This window comes from Lycorma delicatula, chromosome 1, assembly GCF_047948215.1.
Source record: "Lycorma delicatula isolate Av1 chromosome 1, ASM4794821v1, whole genome shotgun sequence".
NCBI classification, from domain to species: Eukaryota; Metazoa; Arthropoda; class Insecta; order Hemiptera; family Fulgoridae; genus Lycorma; species Lycorma delicatula.
In genome coordinates, this window is record NC_134455.1 from 226,413,454 (window position 1) to 226,426,744 (window position 13,291).

At 33.9% G+C, this 13,291-nt stretch overlaps 1 protein-coding gene across 2 annotated transcripts in view; it reads left to right on the plus strand.

The window, feature by feature from the left end:
* The first annotated feature begins 705 nt into the window (after positions 1-705).
* LOC142329366 (trypsin-like) overlaps positions 706-13,291 on the plus strand; it is a 40,374-nt gene continuing 27,788 nt past the window's right edge. For both annotated transcript variants that reach the window (XM_075373888.1, XM_075373897.1), the window contains exon 1: positions 706-865. In XM_075373888.1, coding sequence (XP_075230003.1) covers positions 811-865 — 55 coding nt within the window. In that variant the 5' untranslated portion in view covers positions 706-810. The remainder of the gene's footprint in view (positions 866-13,291) is intronic.

Consider the following 13,291-nt stretch of genomic DNA (forward strand, 5'->3'; position numbering starts at 1 on the left):
TATTTTCTATATCACAATATTTTTTATAAGTTTTTTCTTTGTCTGATATAAAAATTGAGTTTTATATCTATGAAATAAAGACTATTTAATACTAAAATTACTTATAAATTTAATGTAATTTTATTATTAAAATATTATCAAATTATGATTCTGTTTTATTGTTTTGTATTGCAACAATTTTCTGCTAATAGTTTTTAAAGTAAGAACAGGTTTTGCGATAATCCTTTTTGTGACGTATTATTGTATGTACATAGGTACTGATCCTACGTTATTACTGATTTTTTACTATATTTCGATCGGATATAAATGGACGTGTCACATTGTTGTATTTGGCTATTACGATTTTACCGCATAACTAATTTTTTAATTATTTCGTGACAGAAAAAATATGGTTTATGAATCCATATTCCATTAATCATTTATCCATTATTCATAATCCATTTAAAAATGGATTATGAATTACTTTTTTTAATAAGTGTATACTGACCGATCTAATTTTTAATTAATGAGTCAGTTATTTAACATCGTATATGTTTCACCTTCATCTTCTGAACGTATTCAATGGTTAGCAAATTTACGTTCGGTTGACGTAAACATTTGCCAACCTGGGTATGAATTAATATCTAATTAATAATCTAAACGAAATTATCGGGATAAAAGCTGTAGAGTATTTCGTGGAGGGGCCTATTCACTTATGTCCCCTCCAATTAGCCAGTGATATATTCACGTTATCTACTCCCGTTCGGTAGCGGATGATCGAGATGAGTTGTTAGCCTGTAACTGAACACACCGACTAGAAATCAATTTAATATGGAAAGCTACATCGGAACACTTATTTTGTTTATATCATTATTTTACTTTACAGGTAATTAACTATTTATTTCTTATTAAATAAATTTATCTAGTATATAAAGTAACCTTTGAAAATTTGTAAACTATTATTTCAAATAATATCTTTGGAAACACTAAGAACACGAAGAATTTCTGAAAGAACTTCGTAATATTCTTTTTATTTGTTTCCTAGTTACCTGTAATTTATGACAGAGGATAATCCGTCCGAGTTTTGATTTATCTTCACGTTCGCACTAGTTTTAAAAAGAATTAGAATTTTATCGATATCACTACCCGTAAAAAGAATGTATTAATCAGTAATTAATTTTTTCCTTTAATTTTATAAATAAATTTTTTTCATAATTTTCATCTATAGATTAATTTAAAATGTTTATACGAGAAATTTATTTTGTAGTAAACTACTTCAAAAAATTCCTTTTATTAGTTATTTATTTTTTATATTATAATTTACAAATAAAAAAATCATTGTTTCATATTCGTTATACTTGACACCTTCGAAAATTTATTTATGTTCCAACTGATGAACCGATTTAAGATTAGACTTTACTCATATTTTTACGGCTGTGTGTTTTAAAACTTTCTGACTGAATTCTGAAGTAAAAGATTCTTTCTTACAATTTTCTTTCGTTCGCTTGCCGGAGCGAGCGAAGAGAAAATTCAAAATAACTGGCGTTATTCTTGGTAAGGACAATATTATTTATTATTAGGTGAACATATTATTTTGTAACTAGTTTGAAAGTATTGTTTGTCATACTTAGGAATTTAATTTTTCTTTAAAATGAAGGTAGCCTGCCGGTTGGGCTAATTATAAGAAACAATATTTTATCTGGTATCATACGAGATCTGTTTGATGGAGTACTTTTCTTTCAATTTCATATGAAACCAAATTACTTTTAGTTAGAATTAAATATTAATAGCTGTGGTTTTACTTAGTCTTAGAGCTTTATTAACGAAAATGATATATTTGAGTTTGGACAATATTAATATACCGTAAATACACATTTTTGTTTGATAACACTAACTCACCGTCATCCCAAAATTTTTGCGGTGAAGGGGAATTGTGTAGTACATATCTTTTTATTAAAATATTAAAAGTTCCAATTCCTAGGCATAAAAATAATTTATTTATTCTGATTACGGTAATCGTTTAGGGTAAATAATTTAATATCGCAGAAATAAGCCATAAAATAAAACACTAAAACCGAACCGAACTAAAACCGACTCATCACAAAGAATGAAACCTTTCTTTTAAATTACCTTCTAAGAAATGCAATATTTTCACCGATTTCTTCAAAATTTAATATTTCTTTTACTTGTCAGTACTGTGTTATTTTAAAATTTTATTTTAGAACAATCGAATAAACAGTAGAAAAGGTATAAGCACTTCCAGGCTGATTACTGTCCACGTTTGTCATGTATACTTTTAACGAAATGCTTAGCTGCATAACTTTCAATCCATCTGCATCTTCTAACGTTCTGACAAGCTACCAAGAAAGAAAGTTTTTGTTTTTATCTTCGATGTAGCTTTTTAATTTACAAAAAGAACAGTTTTTCAAGCGTGCGCAAGAATCATTTTTACAGTTTACTCAACTATCCGCCTTAAGTGGATTAAACCGAAACTAAAATAGGTCTTCTTGACCCTAATAAATGTCAAATTAATGTCCAACTTTTATTCTTAACGTAGAGAACTGGATCACGAAAGTCATTACATCGATTTCTTCAAAATTTAATATTTCTTTTATTTGTCAGTACTCTGTATTTAAAAATTTTTATTTTAGGGCAATAGAATAACCAACAGAAAAGGTATAAGCACTCCCAGGCTGATTACTGTCCATGTTCGGCAAGTATATGTAACAATATAATCGGAATTAAATGTAATCTTGAAAATTTTTGTAACATTCATGACTCTTTGGGTGTAGTCAAAATGCAGGCAAAATAAAGCGATTTTATAAATGTATATTTCTGTCTTATATATGATCAATGGAATTTTCACATCAATTTTCAGTTACTATCTACAGAATGAATATATATATCCGTAGGGTGAAGCAGAAGTCGGCATTAGGGCAGGTGAGACACCATTCCTTGGCGTACGGGCTGTGGAACCCGTAGATATAGACCGAGTGGTTTATCGAATGGCACTGAGAAAGGCACCGGGGATTGACCAACGTGACCCGGAGATTTTCTATCATCTGCTGCCTGTCATAAGAGAGCCGCTTGGCAGACTGTTCTCGAGGTGCCTAAACTGAGGTTGCTTTCCGACTTGTTGGAAGGTGGCTTTGGTGAGGGTGCTCTTAAAATATCAGGAAAGGATCCGAGTGAGATCAGCCGTTATCGACCCATCTGCCTCTTGCCGGTAATCGGCAAGTTGCTTGAAAGGCTGGTTGTGGAACGGCTGTGGGAAAGCATCGAGCTCATTTCTAATTCGAGGCCAGTATGGCTTCATGAAAGGGATTGGCACCGATGATTGCATCTTAAATGCTCTTGCCGAGGTGGAAAGCGCCGACTGTAAATATGTTTTGGCAATTTTTATTGACATAGACATTATTGACATTTCCTTCCTTGTGTTGGAATTCTATCCTCTATGAGTTGGAACGCCGCAATGTTCCTGTAGCCCTTCAGGCCGTAGTGCGTGACAACTTGTCGGATCGCACGGCTCTGTTTAGGGATGCGCACCTAGTTGTGAAAAATTCCGTCAACAGGGGAAGCCCACAGGGCTCCGTTCTCGGTCCCTTGCTGTGGAACCTGGTATTCGATGGATTTTTAAGACTGAATTTCCGAAAGGGGTCACGGCTCAGGCTTTCGCTGATGACTGTCTCCTGTTACGGCTGGATGGACATTCAAAATTTAAGGATTTCTGTGACCAAGACGAAGTTTATGCTTCTCAAAGGTGCAGGCAAATTATCAGACAGTCGTAACCCCTGTATTAAGTATAAAGGCTGTATAATCAGTCGAGTTCGAGTTCATAAGTACCTAGGTGTTTTGTTTGATGAGAAGTTGCTGTTTAGCAACCACATTAGGCAAATAGCGGCGGACACCGTCTCTGTGATGCACAAGCTTCATCGAAAGGATTACGGACTGTCGGGCCGTCATTTGTATATGGTGTACCAAGGTGTCTTCGAACGTATGACCTCTTACGCGGCGTCCGTTTGGGCGCATAGGTTGGATAGAAATCGAGCACTTATTCAAAATTTAAGGAGTGCCCAGCGCAGAGCCTTAATTGTATGTATTGGTGCTTTTAAAACAACCTTCTACGAGGCTACTACTGTATTGGGAAAGGCTCTCCCAATCGATTTAGTGGTGAAAGTTTGGGCGGCCATGTGGAAGTTGCGAAAAGGCAGGGAGGCCGAGGTATTTGGAATGCGGTTTCGAGCCGGGCCAGTATCTGAGCGGAACGGTGATCTCAATGCACCGGTTCGAAATTTCGACAGTTGCCCATCTCCCGCCTTCGGAGGAGACTTTACAGCCTTGCGATGGAAGCATGGCAGCAATAATGGCACGCCACGACTAAGGGAAGGTCCTTGTATAGATTTATACAGAATCTGGGGGGATTGTATGCCTCTCTTTCGTTTTTAAGGGCAACGGGAGCCCGAGTGCTCTCCAACCATGTAAATTTAAAACAATATTTGTTTCGGTTCAGCCTGGCAGCTGATGAGCTGTGAGTCTGCGGGGAGATCCAGTCAAATGAGCATATGATGTTTGACTGCCCTACTCTTGGGGGGTCAGAGACCGGGCAGCCTGGAACTGAGAGGTCAAGGGGAAAATTGGCCGCTCATAAACGGCGAGTCGGTGTGGCGAGAGCCGAATTGTCGGACCCTGTGGGAGTTCCTTGATGAGGTTGCGTTGTTCAACCGTCATCGGTAGATTAGTTAAGGGTAAAGTATAATGACTCCTACCGTGCTGCTGTGGGAAGCTAATCCAGAGATAATGGCTGGCCACCAGCCAAATAAAGTTCCAAGCGCTTTAATTGGTGGGAAGGTAGTAGCTGGCATTCAGCGACCGAGGCGTGACAGGAAATTACTGTCTTTTTAATATAATCACAAGGGGTGCGCCTTCCCGGTTTAGTTTTATTGTATGACAAGTGAGCGGTTGGAACACGTAAGCAGGTGGTGTATAGCATCTCGCTTAGTCTGCTCACGCTATTAGATAAGCTCACTAGAAGCTATTAGATTATTGGTCGCTAAACTGTTTTTGAGGCACAGTAGCCGTTTTTGGCACGGACATTTGGTCGTATGCTCTAGGGCGACCGAATGGGATGGTGGCAGGAGACATGCCGGTTAATCAATACAGGATGAATATTTTCGAACTCCTTAGAAATAAACTCAGATTTCAATGCCATAACTTTCAAAATTTTTTGGTGCAGTTTTTCTTTAAATTTAATTCCTAAAATAAAAATAAAAAAAGTCTTCAATTGATCTGCTATTCGGCATTCTATTTTGCTGACGAGCTAAAAATTTCTAGTTCACTCATTAAAATGAAAAATTAGAGAAAATCTTTTTTTATAATTAACTAAAAAAATCACTTTTCTTTTTATGATTTCACCTTTTGTAAATTTATTCTAAAAATTGTAACTATTTTTAAAAATATTTTTGTTATCTTTTCAGAAGTTTTATTATTATTATTTTAATTTAAAATACATGAAAATAAAGGGCACGGCCGAAGTAATTTTAGTCTCTTTACATATTTTCTAATGACTTTGAACGTTTATAATAAATTGACTACCAAACACGCGTTAACACATATGAAAAAATATATTCTTCTATCGTTCAGCTTGCGGAACGATATTCTATACGTTAAGCAACGTTTCGTATGTTCATTCTAACTTCAACTCAATGTAATATTTGCATCAATTCTTTTGCATGAAAGTCAGATTTTTCAGAATAAACAGGATATTCCCCCTTCCCCGTTTTTATCATATACTGTGAACAGCTCTGGACATTAATTCTAAATTTAATAAATTTCTGAATTTTTGTAATTATTACCTTCAAATTCATCGAACATTTATTATTGTTATGTTAATAGTGATACTCTAATTAATATTATTTATTTAATTATAATTTATTTTTATGTTCAAATTCATGTATTGAGATCAGTAGAGGATAGAATCTGCACATATTTACTTCAAATTTAGTACCCAGAGGTAATTAGGTAACTAGATACGACTATAAATGTCAACTAAAGTATAAATTTTAATAAATGCGTTTAAAAAATTCAGTGTTTCTTTTAAATTTTATTTATTAAAAAAAATTATTTATTTTTTCCCTAGTCAGTAGATACAGTCTGCGTCATATGCTTTTGCAATTGAAACGATACATTAATTTTTTATTTACTAAAACCTTTTTATTTATTTAGACATTATTTTTTAGACAGTAAAATTTACTGTCTGTTCCACTTTCATAATGTTAAAAAATATATATAAAGCATTTGAAATAGAGGAGAAATCAATCAGAATTTCTTTCTTGGAGGAGATTCTTTATTGTCAAGGGAGTTTTTATCAAACATTCTAAGAATCCAAATGTTATTTTTGAAAGAGTTATCAGTTAAACTACTCGTACAGATTCGAATTTTATAAATAAATCATAGGTTTATTTAATCTGTCTTTTTCGACTACGACCTTTCCATTTGATTCTTTAATTTTATAATTCGACCTAATGAAGAGGTATAATAAATATCTTAGGTAAGTGGATCATACAGAGCCATATGCTGCTTTGTAGCGGGATTCGTCAGTATTCAGCTTTCAAGTCTGTGTAGTAGTTGTCCACTATTCAAGATAAGGTGTTTTCGTAAGTTTTACATTATTAATTATGATAAACCCGTCAATTATTCTTTCTATAAGGGTTGATGATTTTAAATAAATAAGGTCCTTTTTTACCAAATTTGTGTATAATTATACATTAGTAGCTGCTTTTAATCAAAACTGAGTACAAATTATTTGTACAACTTGAACAAACATACAGGAAATTAGAATTTTATATATATATATATATATATATATATATATATATATATATATATATATATATATATATATATATATATATATATATATATATATATATATATATACACACATAATTTATTTAAAAATATCAACAGAATAATGTTGGTTTTGTAAAAGAAAAGTTTTTAATTTAATTTTCATAAATTGATAGGAAGATATTTTATATGAGACAATGGAAAATATTAAAAATGGCAATAGGAGAAAGTAAAGCTCTTTTTCATAGGCCAAATTATCGGGCAGTTTTTGGTTAAAATACATAGTTCTATAGTCTGGTTGATGTGGGTAGACACTGTTTATTACTTTTTTAATAAAAAAATGACATTTTATACCGAAGATACGATTTGCATATAAGAATATATCCGCATGAATATATTATAAATTTTTAATTTATTAAATATGTGTGATAAGATAACCTTAAAAAAATCCACTTTTTGAAGGAGCGCCAAGATATATGATTCCATAGTAATTAAAAACTTAAGGAGACATCGTTCTACACTTCAGTTGTCGACTGCATAGGTCAAAATTCCATTTTCTCATATAGAGTTGGATTAAATCTTCTGGGTTCAAATTATCATAGACTTAATCCATAAAAAATTTTCTAATTTAAGAAAAAATAATATAAACTAAATTATTTTTAATCATAAAGAAAAAAAAAACATCATCCCAACACATAACATGCTTAAGGTATTTTTTTTGAAAAATACAAGTCGAGGATTAAATATTTCAGAAATTGCAAACTCTCTATTTAACAGTATTACATATATGTATATTAGTAACCGCTTCAATATCCTGTTAATAATTTTTTTTAATGGAAATGGAGCTTAGTGTCGTGCTCCTAAGAGATTGTGAACGCAGGGTATATTTTCAAAGTTTTGACTCTTAATTCATATACTCCAACAAGAGTTTTTGAAATACCTGGACTCAGATGAATTCATTTATTCTAATTAGCGCATTTTGATTTAAACACACCTAATCGGCTGGATATCAGTTTGTGGGCGGCAAAATTGTTTACACGTTTGGACTGTCTCGCCAAACCAGCATATTCATGGCTGAACTTTAACTTATTCACGCATGCCTTTAAAAGTTGGAAATATACTTCCATTTTCTTATGTCCTGTGATTTGGAAAAATCACTTGAACTACTATTAGACGTAGTTTCATCCTAAAATTTGTATTTCTTCTTTTAAAAGACAAAACCAGAAACATTTTAAGAAATTTCCTTTATAATTACAGTCGAAAGGTTTCTATTTTTATGGTTGCGTGATTTGAATAAGAGACTTATTAATCAGAAAATTAATAATATATCTATTACTAATTTTCTGATTTCATTTCTTCGTTAATGTTCGTATTTTCTGTTTTTTCTTTTAGTTTAAGTAAAAATCAAATATACGGTTTGAGTAATCTTGTGATAGATTGTTTCTTTTTCGCAGTGTCGATGGGTTATAACTCTCTAATTGTAAGTTCATCAAAAGTAGACCTAAATAGATTTCTTTGAGGCCAGCTGTGAAATACTGAAGAGGAAATTGTCCCTCTTGTCATTTTTTCTACGACCGTTTTTGTACGCTAAATAGACTGATATTTCATATGATAAAAAAAAATCCATTTAATAAACATCATGACAATGAAAATATGGTACCTTGAAAAACGATAAATACGTTGAGCGAATCCTGTCTGAATAAAAGACAGTCAGTTAATATCATCAAAATTGTGCAATTTTAATGAACATTTTCAAAAAAAGAGTATTATTGTGTTTTTGCCTGTATTATTACAGTAATTTCATAATGCAAAATACAGAATTATCTACGATAAATATTTATTACATAACCTGCAATTATCGTTGTCATATTACAGAAAGTTAATACGGTAAATGAGGACTGTAAGCATAAACTACTGCTATCATTGAATGAGTTAATAATACTATTGTTGAATAAAAAAAAAGTTTTACACTACGTCCTGTTGGGCTTAGGTAGAAGAATGAAGCTCGTTCAGTTGAAAAAGTGTGCTTCTAAATTACTTCTAAATCAAATCTACGCATTACTCTTTTCTGACTGTAATCTTTGTTAACTTTAATCTTTTTTAACACCGTGGATACCGGTGTTCTTTGGTAATGGGTTTCAATTAACCACAGATTTCAGGAATGGTCGACCTGAGACTGTACAAGACTACCCTTTATTTACATTCATACATATCAAACTCATTCATTCTTTGAAGTAATATCTTACGGTGGTTCCGGAGGCTAAAACAGAAAAAGAGAGAGATCCACATTATGAAGTTGTGAATTTCATTAATTACACTGAGGTCGACTGTAAAATATTCAAGAGGAAATTGTTACTGTTAGGTTGCCTACGGCCATTTGGTTATAACACCAAACAAACTGATATTTCATATGATAAAGAAAAAGAGACAAAGAAATCTTTCGTTAGAGATTTTATTTTAGCTGATATTCCAAGTGGGAATTTTCACTTACCGAATTAAAAAATGAAATAAACTGACCTTATTTTTTTTCGATAAGAGGACATTTTTCCACGACGGCAAACAAAATTTACATCAAAATAAACTAAAAGGAATGAATAATTGTTAACGTTAGATTTTAATAGTTATTCTACACAGTTTTCTCTAATACTTTACTTTGTAAAAATATCTAAATTCTAAGGTGTGTATCTTTTTAAAATAATTATAAAGTTATTAAAAAGAAATGATAAAATTCGTTTTGTTATAAATAACTGTACACGAGTTATTGTAGCAATCTTTATTTGTCTTAGTCTTTGTTGTAGTCGTGATTTTTGAATTAGTAATGACAAATAAATTCAGAGATCTATAGTTCTGTAATCAATAATGATTTTGTGAAATATGACCATGGACTAAGGTGTTCAGATTTAATAAATGCGAATTAAATCTCATCATTATCACTCCAATACGTAAAGGGAAACTACTTCATTCCCCACTCTCTCTAGTAAGTCTGTATGGAATTATGATTTAACAGATTGCACCCTAGCAGTAGAATATATTAATTTTTTAAAGTTTGATAACTTTCTGCTTTATTTTGTCCCCGTCAGATACTTTCTCAGAGATATCTGCTTCCTCAGAAGTGACTTTTTTCCTTTAATGTGTCTAATCAATAAAACGAACATAATAAAATATTTCTAGTATCTAAAATTTGATTAAAATTTTATTGGTTTTTCATAATAAAAAAATAATGTTTGGAATAACAGAAATCTCTACAAAAGTAACCAACAGGAACAAAAGAGAAAAAGCATTAGTCAAATATGAATAATTAACTCTAATTAAATTTGAGTACTTATATGTTTAATTTTCATTTAAAAATTTGTCTTTATGTGTACAACTACCCATAACATTTAAATCAACTGCACAATTTCTCTTCGGTTAGTAGCGTAGAAATACAGTACTACTATGATACGATTATGTTGTACTTCAACTGACCGACCACAAAAAGCTAGAATTAAGCAAAATTTTACGAAATTTAAGTCTGATTTTATAATTATCATATTATTAAATGTTTTTGAAAAAGATAATTACTGTAAGTCACCGAGGGAATTTGTGTAAATCATGACCCGGTAAGGGAAGACACCCACCGTGAGACAGTTGCGGTCGCCACGCGCGTGTACAACTTGTGATAGCAATTGTTTAATTCACGTCACAAGTAAATGCTCTATACCACCTGTTTACAAACGACGAAAGTATATCACCGCCATTAACTAAACAATAGAATAAAGGATATTACGCGACACACAAAATCAACAAAACATAAAAATGAATACCAATGCTAGAATAATGATACAAATATTATCCTAATAAATTATATAATATGTATTATATTGTTTGCTATATATCGAACTATTAACAACAGCAGTCATTCGTTGTAATTAATATCGAAATATAATGAAAGCAAACATAGAAATATTGTGTAACATTGGATTACTGGAATATATTTTAAATATTAAAAAAAAAATCTGCCTCCTCTTTTGTACGTAATTCTAGATATTTCTACAGCATAACCTAATCATAAGTTAGTCTAAAGGAGATTTCTGTTACTACTTGCAAGTGAACCGATAAAATTTACATAATGGAAAAAATGTCGAGTATGCATTGATTTTTTTTTCACTGGCTTTTTTTCCACATACAAGTATTTAGCACATTGAGCAAAATACAAGGAATCTTTTAAAGCCGCATTTCGTAATTCTATCAAGTGGCATAGCCGTAATAAAAAAAAAAAAAAAAAAAATCAATAGTAATTGTATAAATAATCTGAATATGAAAGTTGATAAATTTTAATTTTTTTTTTTTTACGTATAATTTGTGTGGTTACGTTATCAATACCTAAATACAAATCCCGGTCAAGCATGGCATTTTCACAGACTACAAATCATTCATTTCATCCATTGAAGCAATACCTAACGGTGGTCCCGGAGGTTAAAAAAATCCCTTTCGGCACGCCGGAAGGTAGAGATAGATCTCATCGGTGTTAGGTAGGGGATAAAAAAGATTTCCACCTTAAAGTTAATAAAAACTTCAAATTTACTCAATAAGACAATGGTTGCATGTAAAGAAAGTTTCACATGTTTAGCATACGAGAAGCCCCATCTTCTTACAATTCCAGCAACATTTTGGTCATCCTTGCCTTAAGGATAGTTCATATCTAAAATTGTTTCAGTCAAAGGTTTTAGGTGATATTTAGAGGACTAACGACCACTTAAACACATTCGATACTGTGCCTATTAAGGGAGACATTATTTTTTGGTCTTCGAAACCCCATTTTTTCCACCCTCTGGGCCAGTGGTTGGTGATATTAAAATAATTAGGCCCTTATTCAAAGATTAATAGGAACTTTAAACGAATTCGATATTTTACTTTAAACGAATATTATTTTACTTTTGTATCGATTCTGTCCCCTTACTGGGCGTGTCCTCAAGGTGGCGGATAGAGGAAGGCCCTGTAGATATACAGGGCAGGTGGTGTTCTTCAAAGGCCTACCTGCGGACCATAACAGGTACTTTAAATCCAACACGTCTGTTCCAGATTGGGCGGCGTTTGGTCGGCGTCTGTTTCCCATGTTAGGGACGGCCGTTTCAAGAGGTGTCGGAGCCTTGCCCGCAGGAGCTTATCCTGTTACCCATTTGTTTTGAAAATTAATGGAGTACAACGATGTGAATAAATACTGGGGCGGTAGGGTGTTGCGGGCTGGCACTCTTCGGAGCCGTCGGGATGTTCAATCTGGGGTGGGGAGTGCTGGAGCGAGTGGCGGCGCCTCACCTAATGGTACCACAAGGTCTGGAACGTCTTTTGTACTTCTGTTGTGGCTGAAGTTCAGTCACCCAGTGCTGTAGAATCCCGGGGTAGGAGGCGGTTTAAATGGACAGATGAACATAATGCCTTCCTTTACCGTACCTACCTAACTATAACAAAAATGGAATCGGACATGAAACCGTATAGTGTTCCGCTGCACCAAGCGATGGTTGAGAAGTTCCCTGAGCTACGATGTAAGTCTGTCCAAAACATCCTGGATCAGCGCAGATCCCTTTTTAAGTCTAATAGTGTTCCTGCGGATGTGGTGGCGTTAATCCGAGCTGATGTTTCTAGGGAGTTAGGGTTGTTGTCCAGCCCATCTTCAGATGAAAGTGCTGTAGAAGAAACGATAAGAACTGACAATCCCCTCTCCGATCAATTTGCTGAGAACGAGATGCTGTATGGTGGTATGGATCCGTCGGCCAGACAGCGTATACCAAGGCTGAGGGTTAATTGCGGAACGAGGAACATAGTGAGCCTTATTAATGAGATTCTTGAAGAAAAAGTAAGATTAGTACCCTCCATAACTGAGCTCCATGAGTTAGTGTACATCGGTGCGATTACGGCAGTCAAAGCGAATGGCTAGCGAATCGTCGCTCCTGCAATGCGTAAGAGTCCCCAGTGTCCACCTTGGGAGGAGAGACTGTGTAGGAAAGTCAATAAGCTGAGTAAAGAGATTGATCGTTTGTCCAGTTTCTTAACATCTGCTAACCCCAGTGGAAGGATCCGATCGGCGGCGGAGTCGAAAATCCGAACATATGAGAACCCGGAAAACACCACCGGACATGAAGTCCTGGATTTGTTAAAGCAACGATTGATGGTACTGTCATGTCGGCTGCGGCGGTATCGGCAGAGTAACATGCGCCGGGAACAAGCTCACTTGTTCCGTACCAATCAAAAGGAGCTGTATAAGCGGTTGCAGGTTTCACCTCAGCAACAACCTCAGGCGAACGCGTCCCCTACTAGTGAGGAGGTCTTGGGTTATTGGAACACGACCCGCTTTGGTCGTGTTCCTCACAGCATAACAGTGGGGCAAGGTGGATTCGTGAGGAACGAAAACGAGTTGATAGAGTCCAGACAATGGTAGATCATTAAATCACTGTAGAAGATGTACAGGAGGCAATTAGGAAAACCCATA